The following is a 20,394-nucleotide window of genomic DNA, read 5'->3' on the forward strand; positions in this document are numbered from 1 at the left end:
CCAGCAGGGTCTAGGATCCCTGCCCAGGACGTCTGCCAAGTGCCCTGTGCTCTAAAATGTCATCATCTGGAGGTGCACAATTCTGCGTTTTTGCAGAGTGGAGAAACTGAATTTTAGGATGCATGTAAGTTCCCAAAAACAGTTGCAGAAAAAAAGGTAAGAGTAGAGAGAGTCTGCCCCCCCCCCCCCGCCACATGAAGTCTAGGACACACAGTGGATGGAGCCTTTTGTAAACCGAGCTGGAAGGTGGGAGGGGGAGAAAAGGAAACACTCACAGGCTCCAAGGTCAAGCCTTCCACACATCTCTTCCAGGAAGATGGAGAAGATAAAGATAATAAGACAAAAACCCAAATAACCCAGCTGCCACCAGAATTCCCAAAGTTTGGGGAGGGGATGAGGTTCCTGTTACACAGGGTGATCAGTAATTTATAATATGCTTCTGCTGAATTCTGTTACATTACTCCAGGTGTATCTGAGAGCCAATCAGATCATCCCTAAGAACAAATCTTGTCAGTAACCCTCTTAGTCACAGGAGTAGGGAGACGGTTGGGAGAAGCTCAAGGAATCTGCATGAGATCAATAGGAACTTCTGTGTTTGTAGCAACTTTCCCTCAATTCTCTTTTGACCTTCAAAACTGATGAAGGGGGGAGGAGCCTAATTAACACCCCACTCCAAGGTTACAGAGGAGGATCCTAGAGAGTTACTCCCAGAGAAGCACTGGGCTGATAGCCAAGAGTACCCAGGTTTCTGGGGTCAAGTTCTGAATCAGGTCTGTGGTGCTTTCCTTTTTAACAGTGGTCCACTTCATGCTTTAAATATAGGCCTTGCTGCTCTGCCACTGTTACTTTTTTAAAAACAAACATTTTTTTTTCTCTTCTCCCTCTCCCCATCCCTAATCTTAGGGGAAACAAGACTACCCTTCTTCCCGTCCTAGGCTATCTGTCCTTAAGTAAACACACACCACAAAAAAATGAAGTAATTCAGTCTCCAGGGATAGGCCAGAAGATCTAAGAAATAGCTAGCTCAAAATTAACAGGTGAATTACAACCTCCCAGGGCATACCTGGAATATAGCCTTTGAATCATCTCTTTAAAAACCCTCTGTTTCCCCTGATGGGGAGAATCAGACTCTGGGACAGGAGTCCCCTGTGTTTCTCCTTTGCTAGCAAAGCAATAAAACTTTTTCTCAAAACCTTGTCTTCAACATCAGAAAAGGACCAAGCTTTCAGCAACACCTTCAGTGGTTCTCTCCTGAGTTTTTCCTTCAGCTGAGCATGTGCTGCCCTTAGTGGGACTGTGCCTTCCATCCTGGGCCAAGCTATGATTCAGTGTGACCAACCTCATGTGTTTATATGCTGGAAAGAAAGTGTGACCAGGACCGCAGCCAGTAGAAGGGCTGCCTGTGCATCACCTGGAATTGGAAAAATCAGGTGCCCTCTTCACCTAAAAATGTGGCAAAGAATTGTGAACACTCCTACTTGGACCTCCTTTGTGTGCATCATCTGTGGGAAATAAACAACTCAATCAACATCATCACTAAGTCCAAAGGCCATTTATTCTTTTCAGGAACTCACTAAGTCACTGGCCTTAAATTTCCTCTACCTATTCTTGTCTCCATAGCGATCCTTATTCTGAAATAATGAAATCCATTCAAACAAGGTACATCTGAAGATCTTCACCCATGCATGTTCCTCCATTTAGAATGCATTTGTGCCCCATAAAGGACTCTGGCCAAAGTTGGGTTTATTGACTCAAAGGCAGTTAACCAATTAAAAACATAGACATCAGTTAAAAATTAACAGTCAATACATTCCCAATAGTTTCAGGGGAAATAAAACTTGATAATATTCCACAACTATTTATAGTATACAAACTCAAACCAATAGGATAGAATTCCACAATCTAATAAACATTATCTATCAAAAACTTAATTCTTTTATTTTTTTTTTTTTATACTGGAGATTGAACCAGGGGCACCTGACCACTGACCACATCCCCAATCCTTTTTATTTTTTTAATTTGAGACAGTTTCACTCTGAACTGTTTAGGGCCTCCCTAAGTTGCTGAGGCTGGCCTTGAACTTTTTTTTTTTTTTTTTTTTTAGAGAGAGAGAGAGAGAAAATTTTAATATTTTTTTTTTAGTTTTCGGCCGACACAACATCTTTGTTTGTATGTGGTGCTGAGGATTGAACCCGGGCCGCATGCATGCCAGGCGAGCGTGCTACCGCTTGAGCCACATCCCCAGCCCCTGGCCTTGAACTTGTGATCCTCCTGTCTCAGCTTCTGAGCTCCTGGGATTACAGACATGTGCCACCACCTCCAGAAAAACATAATTTTTAATAGTATAAAGCATTATCCTCTTACACCATTTGAATGTTTTATCCTGCACATATAACCTTTCTAAAAGCAAAACATCATCAATTAAATTACCTTGCTTTTTGTTTTACATGACACAAACACCATTCCTCAAATCCAGGTTGCGAAGCCCAAGGTGGGCAAAGTTTGAAAATTTCTAGAAAAAAATATATATATTTTTTTTTCTACTTCCTGGGACTGCCTAAACAAACCTGATGTCAAAGGTAGCACGGGCTGAAGGAAGAGAGTGCCCTTAGGTTCGTTCACTCAGGAGTGACTCAGTTCATAAGCTGTAATTCAGACTGTTAGCTAGATCTGGGGACAAGGGCTTCTTTCATAATTACCATCACTCCAGAAAAAAAGCAACCTGCCACTTTTGCATGCAGTTTACAGAGTCCCCAAGAAGATATATCACCATGGTGCCTGCCAACCTGAGCAATTTTTTTCCTGTGGCTCTGCCCAGCCAAGATCAGCCCAACCCTGACCTCCCGTGCCATTTTCCGATTGGATACCTAAGCAATCACTCTTGTCTTCATTTTGTGCTGCTATCTTGGAATACTTGTGACTGGAAATAAAAAGAACACAAATTTATTTTTACTGCCTGGGAAGTCCAAGGTCTAGAGACCCAAATCTGGGTTGGGTCCTCTTGCTACTCCATGAAGAAAGTACAAGAACAAGAAAACATGCATAAGAAGGGAAGGTATCCAAACTCATCCATTCATCAGGAACTAATCCCATAATAACTGGTCCATTCCTGCCATAATACATTAATTCATTCATGGCCTAAATTCTTCTTAAAGGTTCCATGTTTTCACTCTGCTGCTTTGGGGATTAGGAGTCCAACATATGAACTTTGGAAAACACAATCAAACCATAAGAATTATTGAGCATGTGCACCAATTCTTGGTTGCAAGGTGCAGGGCCTGAATTTTAATTACAACTAATAAGGAAGCAATTAGGTTACAAATCAGGCTATAGATTTTGTGTGTCTGGGATTAAGACTTGACCTCAAATCAGTAAGTAGGAGGCTGGAGGCTGCATACATCACTGGTTTGGATAAGCACCATAGCAACATGTCTTATAATGTTAATATTTCTGAGATTTTTTTAATGTACATAGGTAAAATTCATATAATATAAAATGAATCATTTTAATATGAATAAGTCAGTGGCATGTATTATACTCAAAGAGTGTTATACAACCACCCCTTCTGCCTGGTTCCAAAACATACCCATCACCCCAACATAAAATCTTATACCCATTAAGCTGTTCCTCCTCACTCTCCCCTCTTCCATGCACTGATAACAACCATTAAGTGTCTCCCTCTATGGGTTTATCCATTCTAGACACTTCCTTATGTGGATTTTTTTCATGACTGGCTTTTGGGGGGGGGGGGGGGAGGCGATGCTGGGAATTGAACCTAGGGTCTTGTGCATGCAAGGCAAGCACTCTACCAACTGCACTGTAGTCTATATTCCCAGGACATGACTGGCTTTTTAACTTAGCATATTTTTAAGGTTCATCCAGGTTGTGGCAGGTATCAGTTCTTCATTTCAATCTTTGACTGAATCATGTTCCATCATGTGCCACAAGCCACAATCTGTCTGTACATTCATCTGCTGATGGACATTTGGGTTGCTTCCATCTTTTGGCTATTATGAATTGCACTGCTATGAATATGTGGGTACATGAATCTGTTTGATTTTCAATTCTCGCAGGTATATAACTAGGAGTGGAATTGCTAGGTCATATGGTTACTTATGTCTAACTTTTTGAGGTAGCACCAAATTTGTTTTCTACATCGCCTGTACCATTTTAGCAAATGGGAGCGTGCCAACTCTCCACCTCCTCACCAACACTAGTGGTGGAGTGCTTGCCTAGGAATGAGGCCCTGGTTTCCATCCCCAGCTCTGCAAAAACAACAAAAAAGGATCACCTTTACATGAAGCAAATCTATCAGTTCATTAACGTGAAAACAGGTAAATGAGCAGAAATTTCTTACAGAAGTATTCCAGCTATTAAATGATAATTTATTTATAAATTTTAAGTACTTTATAATTGTTTATCATTATTACTAATGAAATATATGATCTAGACTCCTAACATCATATAAAGAGAAACAGCCATATGTGCCACCATTGTAATGTGTTCTTGCCAAAATGGGAAAGACAAATCTGGCTATACCTCTAGACTTCTGAGTTCTCAGTTAATACAGAGGGCAGAGAAATAGTTAAATAATGTCAGGGATATGCAAATAACAAAATTCAGAATGTTAAAAAAAAGTCTATAGTATAAATAATACAGTTTTCTCAATGATAAATTTCAAGGAAATGAAGGACAGATGGTTATGAGATTTAGAAGACAAAGCAACAAATTGTAATTTCAAAATTTTAGTGTTTTAAAAAATCATTGGGTATTTTGACATTAAAGAATTATTCATCTTTTTAAAGAGCTCTTACTTTTCAGAGGCACACACCAAAATATTTATAAACATCTGGAATGTGCTTAAAAACACTTCAGTGAGGGAAGAAGACAAGGAGGAAGCAGTGGGTAGAGAGAAAACAAGATTGGCTATGAGTTTAAAATAAAAGTCAAATGATGACTACACAAGGATTCATTTACACATGTTTGAAATTTTCTATTATAAAATGGTTCCCATGAAAAGAGAGAAGGTAGCCATCAAGGAAATTCTGAGGGTTGGCAATTCTGCTACAGATTTTTATATTAAACAGTTCAAAATTTTAGATATCACTTTTTTGTATTAGTGGTGAACCCCAACTGTGCCCCAAGATACAAGATCATTAACTTCCTAATGAAAGATTTCTCCTGAGCTTTCTTTTACATGTCCTAGACTTCAGAAAATTTACAGATAGGTAAATAATAAACACAGAGAGGTATGAAATAAAATTCCAAAAGAATAGAAATGTACAGAAAATAGCAAAATACTTGACATTTCAATGGGTATAAAAAACAAGGCTACTACAATTCCATGGGGAAAACTCCCTTTTAATGGAAGCTTTTCGAAAACATTGTCCATATGCTTTGGCCTCAGAGCAGACATGGAAGAGGACAAATGGGCAGGACGGCAAGGCTCAGCTCCTACTGAAGTTTCTCTCAAGAGATTCCAACTGGCTGAAAACCCAGAGGCCTGTTCGGCTAAGTGCATGATCAAAATCAATCAATAACTTAATTCAAGTAAATACAGACACTAATGCAGCAGCCTCCATGGTCCCTGCCTGGCTTTGAGAGACAGATTTCTTGGAAAAGATACACTCAAGCGAGTCTATCCCAAGTCCTGAGGACAGGAAGCCTCCAACTGGGTTTGGCTGGCGGGGCGCTGGCTGTCTTGCCTAACTTGTCTAAGAATTGGGGGGCTGGGAGACTGGTTTTTCATATGGACCTCTGCAGCAGCCCTGTGTGGATGACTCAATAACACTTCACCCTAGTTTAGCACAACTTCACAGTCCCCACAGATAAGCCAGGAGGACCAAAAGGGTTATTTGCTAAGTCAAAAGTAAACTTGTGGCTCCCTGCCAGGAAATAGGTGATAAAAGCACATGTTTCCAAGTGGACTGTGTAATACAAATGCTCATCACTACCACTTATCTCATTTACAGTGCAGAATGGGAGAAAGAAATCTCAAAGAATATGACATTACAAGGCACCATCAAACAAATGACATCTTGCAATTATAATGACACACAGTGGACAAAAGAAAAACTTAGCAGCCAGTGTTCAAGGCACAGCGTAACAATGTCGCTGCAGTGCAATCCATCCTCATTATGCCGGGCCCAGAATCTTACACAGCAAGAAAACCCTTTCTGATGGCAAAATAATATAAGAAAATGTAAACACAGTTGCAAATACTGCAGCTTCTAATTCTTAAAGAAATGTTCTAAATGCCTACAAACATCAGTTTTCCTGAATCAGCACTCATGAAAAATAGGTCACTACCACTTTATATCTCTAATTGGTATCCAGGACCCCAAGTATCTCGGGAAATAAGGGTTCAGATGAAAAGGACAGAGACTATTAAGAGGTAGGTGGTGACTGCAACTCAGGGAAGTATGCCAACAGGACCAAGAACACCTGCCAGGCCCAGAGGGCTCATGGGAGTATCCACAGATTCTGAAGATCAAGTGCATCACTAAAACACGCCATCTGCAGAGTCAGAAATTTTCCCCTATCACATTCACTGATGTATCTCGAGTACCAGAAGAGTTCTAGGCACATTGCAGGGCCTAATTACTTATGAAATGAATCAGATAAGAACATATAGAAAGGGCTGGGGTTGTGGCTCAGTGGTAGAGCGCTCACCTAGCATGCATGAGGCACTGGGTTCAATCCTCAGCACCACATAAAAATTAAATAAAGATACTGTGTCCACCTAAAACTAAAACAATAAAAAAAAATTTAAAAAGAACATATAGAAAAGCATTTTTATATGTCAGATAAAGTGCCATTGATATAGGGCATTAATACTAGTTCATTTAATCTAGTCTTTTGGCAGAATGCGACATTTTTTAAAAATACAGTTTATGTTTATTCATGATCAATAGCAAAATATTAATTTCCTAATAGCTGTTGTTATAGTGCAAGGAATATGCTGGGATGGGAAAATTTTACAGATGAGGGAAGAATATTACAGTCAGAGAAAAAGGCTACAAATGAAGCAAAACAAAGGAGGCTGCCTAAGAGAAATTCCCAGCGGGGTGGAGGCCGAGGTGAGGTCCAGCAGGGAGCAGGCTTGCAGAACGTGACAGGAGGCCCTCACATGGCCCTTGCAACACAACACACTTTGGAATCCTCTGTGATAACAAGGTCTCGTCTGTGTCTGTCATTCACCACGGTATTCTCAGTTCCAGGAGCATAGTAGGTGTTTAATAAATATTTGTAAATGGAAAAGTGTGGGGTGAGTCTGAGCTAGATCTCACAGGCAGGATAGAGACCCAGGATAATGAGCTTCAAGCTGCCAACCACTGACAAAATTCTGCCCCTACTACTGGACTTGGAGGTGTGTCCAAACACCCAACTGATGGGAAAAATCACAGCCTGAACTAAAGTTCAGAATACTGTTTCCCTTAAAGGTTACCAGAAAAACCATAGGCACCACTTAGATAGGATGCATAGGCGGCTGTGCCCTCTGGGAGCTCTCAATAAGCCAGACTTGTCCTCCGCCTGGGTTTGAGTCAGTGGAAAGGAAATGGCCCGAGAGCCTTCCTGCATGCCATCACTGCTTGTCCTCCAAGCCCATCAAAAAGATGAAGGATACCCTGGGGCAGGGATTCCTCAGGTGGTGCCCTCACTGCACCGGGGGCTCCAGGCGATGCTGGGTCTTCTGGTGCCGGTTGAGGATGGACCTCTGGTTGAAGCTCCGACCGCAGGCGGGGCAGTGGTAGGGCTTCTCTCCCGTGTGGATCCTCTGGTGTCGGACCAGCCGCTCCCCTTTGCTGAACCGCTTCCCGCACACCTGGCACCCATAGGGCTTCTCCCCAGTGTGGGCTCGCCGGTGCACAGCCAGGTTGGCATTCCTGCTGAAACTCTTGCCGCACTCGCAGGTGTAGGGCTTCTCACCAGTGTGCGTCCTCCGGTGCACCTGCAGGTGCTGCCTCCGGCTGAAGCTCTTCCAACAGTCCCCACACTTGTAGGGCTTCTCCCCTGTGTGGCTCCGCTGGTGGACCTCCAGGTGGTGTCTCTGGCTGAAGGTCTTCCAGCACTCATTGCACACATAGGGCCTCTTTCCCAGATGGGTCCTCTGGTGTTTCATAAGGTACTCCCTCAAGGTGAAGCCCTTCCCACACTCCACGCAGCCATAGGACTTCTCCTCTTCATGGGTTCGCTGGTGTCTGACGAGATTGGAGCTCCGACTGAAGCCTTTCCCACACTCGGGGCACTGGAAAGGCTTCCAGAAGGAGCTCTGGGTTTTGAGATCCTCAGGCAAGGAGGCACTGTGCTGCGGAGCAGGAAGTCCTGGCAGGCCACTCCCGGATTCCCCAGGCTCCTGCTCACAGGCTCCTCCCAGCCCAGGTCCAGGGACAGCAGCTTCCCCAAACCTCTCAGATGACAGCCCAGCAAATGCCCCTTTAAGGTCTTCCTGCTGGGGTTTTGACTCCTTTTCCTTGCTCCCAATGCCTACAGGAGAAAAGAGACCAAGACTGATTCCATGGTAGCTACCAAAGGCAATTTATGTGTTAGAGCTTTGCTTCCAAGGATGGCCCACTGAGAGCAGTTTCTCTTTTCCCTGTGACTAACAACTTCAACACCTTTCACTTCTGTGGATCCTAAACTCAGAACTTCCTTTACTTCTTCCCACTCCCTACCCTCATACAGAATATATGCCAAATTTTAATCCCCTCTCATTTTCAGACTTTTCTTCAAAATCTATCTCAGTGATTCTGAGAAATACACCCTGGTTGTTCTCGTCCCCCAGCCTCTTCTGCACTGATGTCCTCAATTAGCACTTATTTACATGTGATCTTGCTGCAAATGCTAATTTACATTCGCCTACGTGTTCTGCCTTCCCCAAATAATTACAAACCCACTCCAATAACCTGGCCCTACATACCCTGCTCCCTCTACCTAACCAAATATCATTAATCTGGGCCCCCTAGGAACCTGGCAGGGAGCTGAGCAGGGAGATGCTGGCTGAAGGAAGGAGCCCAATCTGTAACTGAAGCTCCAGCTACAAACCAACTCTGTGCTGGTACAGCTACCAGGACTACATATACTTAGGATCATAACTCCACCTAAGAAAATAAATATAAGTTCCATGTACATAGTATCGAGTTCATGTGCAGATTTCCCCAGGAGCTAGTTAAAGTTCATACCTGGTACTTAGTTTCAGTTTTCCTACTCTTAACACTTCAAAACTGGAAACTACCCAAATGAACCTTTTCTCCTGTGTGGATCCTCTCCATGAAAAAACAAACTAATTACAGCTCCACACCATGAGGTCATGAAGGTCACATGTCCTTGTTAGGAGGCGCATGTTGAAGTATTTAGGAGTGAAAGATCAAGATGGCTCCATTTTCAAAATTATTCTGAAAATACATTTTATGGATAAATATGGCAAATGTTAACAATTATTGAAAAAGACAAAGGTATAAGTGTGTTCACTATAACGGTACACTAGTCTCAATGATTTTTGTGGGCTTTTTTTGTAGGTTTGAAAGTTTTTACAGCAAATGTTTAAATATAAAGCTGGAGGGAAATAAATAAAATATCTAGGCAGAAATGAAAACACTAAGACAAAGACGCATTAGTACAAAGAGAATGGAGTCAGAGAACTGGTTTTGAATGTGGCACTGGCTACTTAATAGCTATGGGATTATGGAAAAATCAATTAATCTCTCTGAGCCTTACTTTCTTCATCTTCAAAATGGATAGTACACTGATAAAGGTCCCTGTATACACAGCAGATACGCAATGGTAGGTGGTATGATTTTAGCCCTTAGACCAGGCACTGATTTCCAGCTACTTCCAGAGAATCTCCCCCTGGATCTCAAACTCAAGATGGAACACTCCATTCTTCTCCCCCTTAGGAAAGCACTTCCCTTCCTTTCTCACAGTAGCACCAGTTTCCCAGTCCAATAGCCAGGATCTCAGCCTCCTCCTTGACTCTACTCTCTCCTCTTCTCTAGCTAATCGGTGACCAATCCTTGGAAACACGCCTTGATAAACCACCTTCTTCACCACTGCCAAGTCTGGTTCCTGCTCTGGCCCTATACCTGTATCTCCTTCACCCTAGAGGTCAATTGCAATAACACTTTCATCACATTACTCAACACTGCAAACTTCTACCAGAGCCCACAGCCCTCAGATAGTCTCACCCTACTTACCCAACTCCTCTTTCTTTCTCTTCTGAACACTCATCTTTCACCCCAGGATCTTAACCATCTTGCAAACAAGTCTCCTGGAGTCAGTGTGTGTACATGCTACTCTCTGCATCCATTATTCCAAATCAGCTTCCAAATTCCTGTACCAGCCCAATCTCCATCTGTTTGTTCCCATAACTGCATTTATGATCCAGACCATAAGGCTGGCAGTTAGTCACTCTCTAATGACAACAGACCAAGGCCTGAAAGGGAGCTGAGAACCCGCCTGGCCCAGCGGTCTCCCCAAACTCATCTCCTTCTTATAAATTAAGCAGCTTGGTCCTGTCCCACACTGCTATCTTTGCAAGTTCTGGGATGACATGGGATTGAATCCCAGGTAGACCTGAAGGCTGGCATTCATAGCAGATGGTACACTTGGAAAACAGAGATAACTGCACAAAGCAGGGGCTCCTGTGATGTACCCAAACAGAGGCACACCATGCCACCTAGCAGAAACACTTAGGGATATGTATCCAGGCTGTTTGGAGACACGGGGCTGGTGAGAGGACAAACACGCACCAGGGTCTCTAAAAGTCAGAAACAGCCAGGAGGGGGTAAGCACTCTTGAGGATGGGAAGGCATCACTGCAGAGGCACACAGCTAATGGGGATTAGGGCTCTGGGAAGCTGGGACTTCTATCCAGGGCACATCACAGAAGCCCCTGCCTTGTGCATTTATCTCCAAAGTTTGCACATCTTTTACCCTGTGGCAATTACGAACTTCTATGTAAAACACACCAGCATCTTTTGCCACCCACATCACCTTGCCCTGGACACAGGTCCCCAATTCTCCCTACCTGGTGCTCCACCCTATTTCAAAATGACCATTATCACATGCACCTGGCCTCTTCACCAGAACTGTAAGACCCTAGAGGGAAAGCATTTTAACTCTTCATAGTGAATGGTAAAGCACTGGCCATATAGTAAGTGACAAATAAATCTCTGTGGGTAAATAAATGAATGAATGCTAACTGACTTATGAAAGAATCAGTTAATAATATTTGTACAAGTACGACCAACAAATATTTGCAAAAATGTTCAACATCATTTGTAATTAGGGAAATGTAAATCAAATGTGCACTGAGATTTCATCTCACACCAATCAGAATGGCAGTCATCAAGAATATAAAAATAAATGCTGGAGAGAATGTGGAGAAAAAGAAAAACAACTTTTACACTGTTGGTGGGATTATAACACAACCACTATTAAAATCAATATGAAGGTTCCTCAAAAGACTAGTAATGGAAACAGTATGTGACCCAGCTGTACCACTCCTCAGTATTTACCCTAAAGAATTAAAGTGATCACACTATAGTGATAAGGCATACCCATGTTTATAACAGCACAATTCACAACAGCCAAACTATGGAACCAGATGTCCATCAACAGATGAATGGATAAAGAAAATGTAGTATACATGCACAGGGATTTTTATTCAGCCATAAAGAAAAATGAAATTATGTCATTTGCAGGAAAATGGATGGAACTAGAGACCATTATGTTAGGCAAAATAAGTCAAATTCAGGTCTAGAGTCAAATGTTTTCTCTCCTATTTGGAAGCTAGAGAGAAAAAATGAAAAGAAAAGGCGGGGGATCTTTCATGAAAATCCAAGGGAGATCAGTGGAGGAAAGGGACCCAGGGGTGGAAGGTGGGGAGGGAGGGAAGTGCCAGGGAGTGATCCTGGCCAAACTACATTGTTCTATGTGTGCATGTACAAACACGGAACAACAAACCCATCGTTATGTACAACTATAATGCATGAATAAAAATTGTGGAAAAAAAAAAAATCAAAGTTGGGCAAAACCCCCTCCCAAAAAACAATATTTGCACAACTAATAAAAATATGTGGGCTGAGGATATAGCTCAGTTGGTAGAGTGCTTGCCTTTCATGCACAAGGCCCTGGGTCGACCCCCAGCACTACAAAAAATATATATATATATTTGTGCTAGCACCATGTTTGCCACACATTTTGTCCTCACAATGCCATGAGTCATGTGAGTCATTTCATGACTGAAGAAACTGAGACTTGAAGAGGTCAAATGAGATGGTCATGGTTAGGAAGGGAGGGAGGCAGGATGGAGCCTCTTGCATCCTGAAGGAAGCACATGACCCTCTTGCTCATTCTTCAATGTATTTCAAAGTGAGAAAGGTCAGATGGGATCTGTACAGATGAAGGGTCAACACATAACATATAAAGTTTTGAAAGGAAAAAGAAAAGAGTTAGCAGGGAGCAGGGGAGGCTTGTTCCCAGCCACGTTTTCTTCTTCTCCTCACTGTTCTCATTCAACCCACAGAGATTCTTCCTACGCTCCTTGGTCCCTGGTCCCCATGCCCTGTAGTACACTCTGCTGGCTTCCCCACAGGCCCTCACCCTGCACTGCCAGCCCTGGTCTCACTCCTACTTCCTCCTCCCCTATGGGCTCCTATCAGTGCAACCACAGGTCAAACCCAGCCACCACCTGAGGCAGGCCCATTGAGAGTCTGCTTCCTCTGTGACACAAGCCCACACTTACCTGTCCCATTTCTAAATCCTTACTGCACGTGTGCACGCGTGCACTCACACACACACCCACAGAATGCTCCAACTCTTTCCTGTATATTAGTCCAGGCCACTTCCTGCCCCAACACAAAGCTACTGTGTGAGGCCTGCACTCAGGGAGTGCTCAATAAACACTTGCTGAATGAATAAGACCAGGTGTTCCTTTTTGGCCGTTTTCCCTCTTGCTCTGAAGGCAGCTAGGGACACACACAGATGTCTAGGGATGCTAATGACTGACCTGTCTCATTGGAGCCAGAATAGCTGCCTCATGTTTTCCTGCTCCATTGTCTGCCTCCTCTTGACACAGGAATGCTCCCTACAGCTGGCCCATGTTCCCTCCTCACCTGCCATGAAATCCACTTCCTTTGTCAGCAGCACCAGGTTAGGGCAAGATTCCTGACCTGGAGCTTTCAAAACCCCTCAGCTTCTCACCTTTGGGGTGGAGACAGAGCCTTACCTGAAGAGACCCCACAGTCCTGTGGTTCCACATATTCCCCAAAGCAGTCGATCTGGGCTGGGGTCACATGCCTCCACTCCTCCTCAGGGAAAGGCAGGGCCATGTCTTTAAAGGTCCCCAATCCCTGAAACAACAGATTGCTATAAATAAAGAGACAGTCCCTAAAGAAGAATCATCTAATGGCCACAGTGATCAGAGGGAACAGCACAGGGCTGAGCAGAGCAAGACAACAGAAGGAAACCAGCCTCTCGGTGCCCTGGGAAATGAACCAACCACCTCCTGACAATTCAGTGAAAGAGTGATTGACTTGAGTCTCTGCTTCAGCAGCTCAGCTTGTCCCCACAACTCCAGCTGCCATGCCACTTGGTCACCTGCACTCATTCATCAGGCATCACAGAGCCTGGGAGTTGCCCCACACTCTCTCAAGCCCCATCTTAAGAATGACACCACATTGAAAGAATTGGGTCCTCATTTTCTCATTCACTACACCAGGAAGAAACTCTATGGCAGAAGGGGTGGGTCTAACCAACTGGAAAAAACACTGTCGCTCCTCGACCCTGCAAACCTCCCTGGAAATCAGGAACGGGAAATAGCCCAGACTGGATGCCCAAATATGGCTTTAACCATAGGTAAGATATGACTTGCTTCTTTTTCGTTCTGTCAAATTTTCTTCAAGAAAGTCCTTAAGACTCATGCCCTTCAAGAAAAGTGTCCCATGGGAAACCCCACATCCCTGGTCACACTTAGCACCCTGTGGAAGGGATTCCAACTGGGGCGAGAGCCTCCCATCTGTGATCTCATTACCCTCATGTGCAGCAGGTTTGCAAGTATTAACAGGGCCTCCACTCCTGGGATGGCAAGTATAGACCAAGAGACACTGCTCAGGGCTCCAGGAGCCCCAGCCTGAGCCAGATGCCATCCCTGGGACATCTCCAGAGCAGCAGCAGCAGAAGCACCCACAAAGGACATCTATTTCTGGGGTAACCACTACAGCAGAGACACACCTACAGGGATTCTCTCAATGTCTTCCTCCTCATGGTAAGAGAAATACCAACACATCAATCAGTGGCTTAAGGTCCAGGTATAAGAGTCAGTGCAAATTAACAACTGGGGATGGTGGCAGAACGGAGAAAACGACACAGCTGTATTACCAGAGGTAGAAAGGCCAAGCGACTCCACTCTCTGGATGGCACTTTGCATAGTGAAACTTTGGGGAAAGTGTACATTAGTCAAAGCAGCATCAGGATCTCCAAAAGGGCAGAGTCATGGCTCACCTGTGCTCCTGCTGAAAGAAACCCAGCTGCCATCTCTTGGTCTCTGGTGTTCATTGGAGGGAGGCTTGGACCCATCTGAAGAAGAGGGAGTGCTGAGTAGAGACAAAATGCAGGAGAAAGATCAACATTGTTGACAATCATCCCATTCAAAGATGTCCCCCATCCAAGACACACAACTTCAGAAACCTGCAAACTCCAGAGAAAAGTGCTTTGGTGCCACAATGACCCACACAAGGGTATCTGAGTGTCCCCTGCCCTGTCTTCAGCAGTGAAGACTGTCCCAACTCTGTCATGCTCCCTGGCCACCCTCAGGAAAAAATTCTTTGAGATTCAGTAACAAAAAAAGTCACTTATTACTTTGAGGGGTACGGTTTGTCTTCCCACTTAATAAATATTCCCACATCCATTGCACAGTTCCTGGTAGTTTCTAGAAGGCATATGAGGAAGTAGAAACAATAAAAGAACATGATTCTAGACATGCCTTCCAGAAACCAGGGTCAAGGCAGAGAACACGATTTCATCTCAGTTTCCTACTGAGGTCAAGGAAATAACCGGGAACATTCAGAATTACACCTTGCACATACTACTGCTGGGTTTTTGAAGGACAGGGTGGTGACAGTTGGTACAGAGCAGTTCCCTGTGCCCTTCCATCTTCGCTATCTGCATCTTACCCTGCTCTTGGAAGGCCTGCGTCCCATCTCCAGGGTCCTGACTCAGCTGTTCTTCCGTTCTTTGGTCTAGGACTTGAACTCCTTCCCTGTGGGGAATCCCCCACTCAGGCTTGACCTCCACTGGCTCCAGGTGGACGCCTGGCTCCCAAGCACCTCTGCCAAGGGCTGTCTTCTGCTGTTCTCCCTGCATGTGGCATGGAACCTAAGAAAAATTCCCAACACCAATTAAAATGAGGCTTAGTCATATGATGGGAGTTGAATTAAAACCTAAAAGGAGAACCACTGTGGCTTCAAGAGAGACAAAGGAAAAGCCAGCTGAGCTCCTCCTCCAACATCAGACAGGAGGTGGAAAGGAAGTGACACTCCCTTTATCAGGCCCTGAGCAACTTGTCTCTGCCCATGCTATTTGACAAGCTTAACTTGTTAACTGCCTTGACACTGATCAAATTTCCCATGAATTCTATCTCCAAGAGCCCAAATGCTGTCCTGCTGAGAACCTAAGCACAACACACTCACTATTAGAAAATAAACTTCCCAGTTGTAAAAGCAAAAATTTTTTAATTGCAAAGCCCAGACACTGTAATAAATTAGCTAATGAAAACAGCAGTTCTACAAAGAGCAAGGACAACCAGGAGGACTCACACTGAGATGCACTCACAAAAACAAAGACCTTCCTGGTCCTCTTTTAAGCTCCTGTGTGGGAGGAAAGCTGAGTTACAGAATGATTGCCCCTTGCCCTCTTTTCCCAGCCATCAATCAGGTGACTATACCACACAGTGAGAGCAGCATGGCCAGAGTCCCAGGCAACATTTATGGTGCAGTCAGCTGATATCATCAGAACGGCACCACAAAATCACATAGGAGCCTCAAGAGCTGATGTGGCCAACATGGAAATAGTATAGATATCGGCAACCAGTGGATTCCCTGTACCCACAGGCATCTCCCCCAAGGCAGGGCTGGGGACCTAAAAACAATCACAACTGCTTTCTTAAGGCCTGAGGCTCACAAAGGAATCAGGGCCAGGCCTCTGCCCTGAGGCCTGAAGAGGAGCATCAGGCCCATCTGAGCACCAGCATCTTCCCTGGGAACAGCTCTTCCAGCTGAAAAACCCACCACTCTCCAAAAAGTTCCTCAGCAGTCTGCGAGCAGAGGGGAGGTTCTACACCTCATCCACTCCACTGCTTCCTCAAACCTCCCAATTCTTTAGAACCCCTTCCCATGGCAACAGCAAAAGACCCGGATACCCTCTTCTCACCCACCGCCTTGGCCTCCAGCGCATTCTCTGTCAAGTCCTCCACCATGGTCACCAAAGCCTTGCCACTCTCCAGGCCATGATCCCGGATCCAGGTATAGAACTCCCGAGGCAGGATGGTCAGGAACTGCTCCAGCACCAGAAGCTCCAGGATCTGCTCCTTGGTGTGCAGCTCAGGCCTCAGCCACCCGCGACAGAGCTCTTGGAGCTCCCTGAGGGCTTCTTGGGGACCCGCTGCCTCCTGGTAGCGGAACTGCCGAAACCTCAGGCGAAAAGTCTCAGGACTGGAGTCTTCTCTTGCCCTGCCCCATGGCAACTCTTTCTCCAGTTTCACCACAGGAACACCCATTTGCTGCTGAGGATCTTCCGCCATCCCTGGACGCTCTTTAAGCATCTTCACATTCCCTCTCAGAAGACTGAGAATGACAGCATAAAAGACCCTTTTTAAGAACACAAGACACATGAAAGCTCAGACCATCCCACTTGTGTCTACATTAATGAACATTCTGCAGAAGAACATGGTAATGACCTGCAATGATGCATTTTCAAAAGGCTGAAAGTATGCCTTGAACGTCAAGTCAGCTAAATGATTTACCAAGCACCTCTTAGATACAGAGAATAAATAGAAAATATATAAGAGCTTACATCCCAAAGTAGCTTAAGACCTCACTGGAGACAAAATAAAACAATCAGGGAATAATATAAACTGGACTATAATTATGTTAGTCACGAGGGCCTACTTTTTCAATACTAAAGGAAACATACATTCAACACACACACATAATCACATACCACATAACAGTGGTCTATATGACATTGGTCCCCTAAGATTATAATAGATCTGAAGTTTTTTCACTGACTAGTGAAAAAGCATAGCCTGCTTCTACTAATAATAAATGACTATGTTATTAGCTCACATATTTACTAGTCTTTACTTTTCATTGTTATGTTCGGAGTACCCTCCTTCTACTATTAAAATACAAAAATTTACTGTAGAACAGTATGCTGTATTGCACCAACAGCAATCTCATATATCTTGTGTTTCCCACATCTCTTGATTGTATCACAAGGTCATGTCCAAGTTTATGACATCATATTCAATGTTGTCAACACAACAATGCATTTATCAGGATGTGTCTCCATGATTAAGCAATGCATGACTACGTGTGTGTGTGTGTGTGTGTGTGTGTGTGTGAGAGAGAGAGAGAGAGAGAGAGTATACACACTTTCCCAGGCATGCAGAAACAAGAAAAAGACAAGGAACTTGTCTTCTTGAAACTCGTACTAACACAGCAGACAAAAAATAATAAATGAAGAAAATACATAAAATTACAAGTAAGGACAAGTTCTAGAAATGGAATAAATAAGGTGCTCTGTTAGTGGCGACAATGGACTTGAAGAGGTTGAAGAGGTTTTTTTGTTGTTTGTTTTGTTTGTTGCAGTATCAGCAGCAAGACCATTTATTACAATGTTGTTTGCATGGATTCCACTAGTTATAAAATTTTATACTCATCCAGCGCTGTTCAGCTGAGAATGTCAGAATGCTGTACAAGCACAGACTCTAAGTACACTGACTCTTGAAAAATGCAGGGAACAGCAGAAAAAAACTACTTCCAGTTATGTAACTTGCTGGAAGACGGTTTTTCTTAAGACATGATACTTAATTGAGACCTACAGGATAGAGAGTGAGCCAGTCATTCAAAGAGCATTCCCAGCTAGAAATTATTCTGCATTTTCAAGAGCAAGCCAAAGTCCAGTGTGGCTTCAGCAGAGTAAGGGGCAGAGCTGCATGAGAAAAGCTCCCAGAGCCAGACAGAAATCAGATTACCCAGGGCCTGCGCCACCATAAGAATTATGGGCTTTACGCTTATTTCTTAGTGTAGTGGGGAACTATGTATTTTTAAAAAGTCATACTGTGTGTCAACAGAGAATAGAGGATACAAAAAGGGAAGCAGTATTTCAGATGGTTCAAGCAAAAGACGACAGATCTTTAGGTTAGGGTGGTAACAAAGCAGACAAAAATCAAAACATTTTGAGGCAAAATTAACAACTTTGCTAGTGGCTTGGATGTGATGATGTGTTTGGCTAAAGAAGAAAACAGAGAAAAATATATGCCAAGGTCTGCCTCCCCAAATACTTGGTATAGATGAAAAACATGGGGAGTTAAAAAAGGAGAGATTAATGTAAGTCCAAGTACTACTGAGAAAGAGGCTTGTAGTAGACTGGAGAATGAGTCCTACTAACCTCCGTGGGAGGCAAGTCGGGAGGCCTTAGGCTAAGGAGACAGATCTCAAATCCAAAGAAGCAGGGAAGGATATGGGTTTGCTAGGACAGATCACCCCAACTGGAGCAGAGAATAAGTAACTAGCAGGCGGCCCCTGGAGCCTCTGGTAAATATTCTGTTGGGGGTTGTGCATTTAACTACCACCTTTAAACCGATTTTACCTTTCCAGGCTACAGTACGTATTTCCTCTGCTGCATCGAATTTCTCTTTCATGACTTTCTAGCTGTTGCATGGGTTCACTCCATTAGGGTATCTACCGCTCTGCAGATGCAACCGTTTACCAGCGTCTGTCTACCTGATCCCCTGCAGGCAAGCATGGAGAGGGCCTCATTCATCTTTCATTTCTGCACTGGACAAACAGAACGCGCTCCGTAGCTGTTCTTTAGATGGCTGTACTACGTCCTATCCTAATTACTTTCGCTTTTCCAAGAGTTCGGCCTCGGTTCGAGATCTCCTCGGGCTCCCGGACCACCTGCATTAGGCCAAGCCTGGCCCGGCGGGATCAGCCTGGCTCCTACCTGAGTCGGCCGCTGCGCGGACATGCGGATCCCGACCCGCGGGGCCTCTGCGCCGCAGTCCGGCCCCGCCGCACATCCACAGCCTTTCCCGCCGCCCGCTGCCCGCCACGGGCCCGGCCCGGCCCTGTTCCAGTTCACCCGCCCGGCACCAGCACCAGGTTCGCTTGTGCCCTCGGCGGACCGGAAGTGAGTGAAGAACGCTGTCAGACAGGTGCGCCCGGAAAGGGCCCCTTCCGTTTCCCCTCTAGGACTCCCGGAGGTCTCGGAGGTGCGTCTCGATAGTTGCGTGGCGGGACCGCCAGAGGCTGCTCCTCCCGGGCTGACGAAGAACAGGTTCCATTGCACCTGCTTCCTCTCCCTGGGAAGAGGACTCGGTGCATCGCCAGACGCACCACTGGACACAGCGCCTCTCTCCAGGGGCTTTAGAGTTGGTCGATGGACACGTGTCCGTTCTGTGCCGCCAGGGCTTTGTGCGAGGCGTAAGGGCAAAGCCCGAGGGAGGGAGTGCTGGACAGCCTGGGTTCTTACAGAGTTGCGTGGACCCTGCGGTGCTGGAGGTGGGGGGCGGGGTAGGATTGCTCGGGGAAGGCTCCCTGGAGGAACCGGCACCTGCGCTCAGTTTGGGAAGGTGGATCAAAAAAGGTTTCCACAAGAGGACGCATATCGAGCCCAGAGAGTGCATGCAAAGGGACTGATGGCATTTCCACACCCCAGAGCCGCGGGAATCACCGACCACACTGGCATATCACTCAGCGTATGGAAAGCTGCCGAAAAGCTTAAAGGCGGAAAAGGGCAGATTTTAGAAGGAGGCTGCAGAGAAACCCTCCAGGAGAACTGAATAAGAGAGAGGAATAGGGGAAATAAACTGACTGATCAGACCAGACAGTTTGAGTAATGTAATCCAGGAGTGAAAAGGTGAGACAAAACTGGGGCAGTCGTGAGACTAGAGATTGCCAGAAGGGTTTAGAGGTGAAACCTATTTGGGAGGTAAAATTGGAAGATTGATTGGAGATTGGAGGTTGATCAAAAGGGTGGAGTTAGCCGAGGCGGTGGCACGCGGCGGTAATTCCAGCAACTAGGGAGGCTGAGGCAGGAGGATCACAAGCCTCAGCAATTTAGCGAGGCCCTAAGGAACTTAGCTGGACTCTATTCCAAAAATAAAAACTAT

At 44.9% G+C, this 20,394-nt stretch overlaps 1 protein-coding gene across 2 annotated transcripts; it reads right to left on the reverse strand.

The window, feature by feature from the left end:
• Window positions 1–1,725: 1,725 nt before the first annotated feature.
• Zscan25 (zinc finger and SCAN domain containing 25) lies at window positions 1,726–19,370 on the reverse strand. 2 transcript variants are annotated; one of them, XM_046453748.2, is made up of 6 exons: window positions 19,227–19,370; window positions 16,432–16,840; window positions 15,173–15,374; window positions 14,502–14,593; window positions 13,228–13,351; window positions 1,726–8,487 (listed from the first exon to the last, which is right to left on the reverse strand). In XM_046453748.2, exons 2-6 carry the CDS (start codon window positions 16,816–16,818, stop codon window positions 7,658–7,660), a joined length of 1,635 nt encoding a protein of 544 aa, XP_046309704.1. In that variant the 5' UTR covers window positions 16,819–16,840; window positions 19,227–19,370; the 3' UTR covers window positions 1,726–7,657. The 2 variants fall into 2 exon arrangements, with proteins under 2 accessions (XP_046309704.1, XP_046309703.1); XM_046453747.2 differs by lacking the exon at window positions 19,227–19,370 and adding an exon at window positions 18,870–19,220.
• Window positions 19,371–20,394: the final 1,024 nt, after the last annotated feature.

The sequence above is a fragment of the Marmota monax genome, unplaced genomic scaffold (genome assembly GCF_021218885.2).
Source record: "Marmota monax isolate L192 unplaced genomic scaffold, Marmota_monax_Labrador192_F-V1.1 WCK01_AAM20220418_F8-fsc00148, whole genome shotgun sequence".
NCBI classification, from domain to species: domain Eukaryota; kingdom Metazoa; phylum Chordata; class Mammalia; order Rodentia; family Sciuridae; genus Marmota; species Marmota monax.

Coding starts and splice junctions, on each gene's coding strand:
- Zscan25 (XM_046453747.2), bottom strand. CDS start 18,940: ATGCAACAGCTAGAAAGTCATGAAAGAGAAATTCGATGCAGCAGAGGA. Junction 16,841..18,869: donor ACGTACTGTAGCCTGGAAAG/GTAAAATCGGTT, acceptor TGTCATTCTCAG/TCTTCTGAGAGGGAATGTGA. Junction 14,594..15,172: donor GCAGGCCTTCCAAGAGCAGG/GTAAGATGCAGA, acceptor GTCTCTACTCAG/CACTCCCTCTTCTTCAGATG.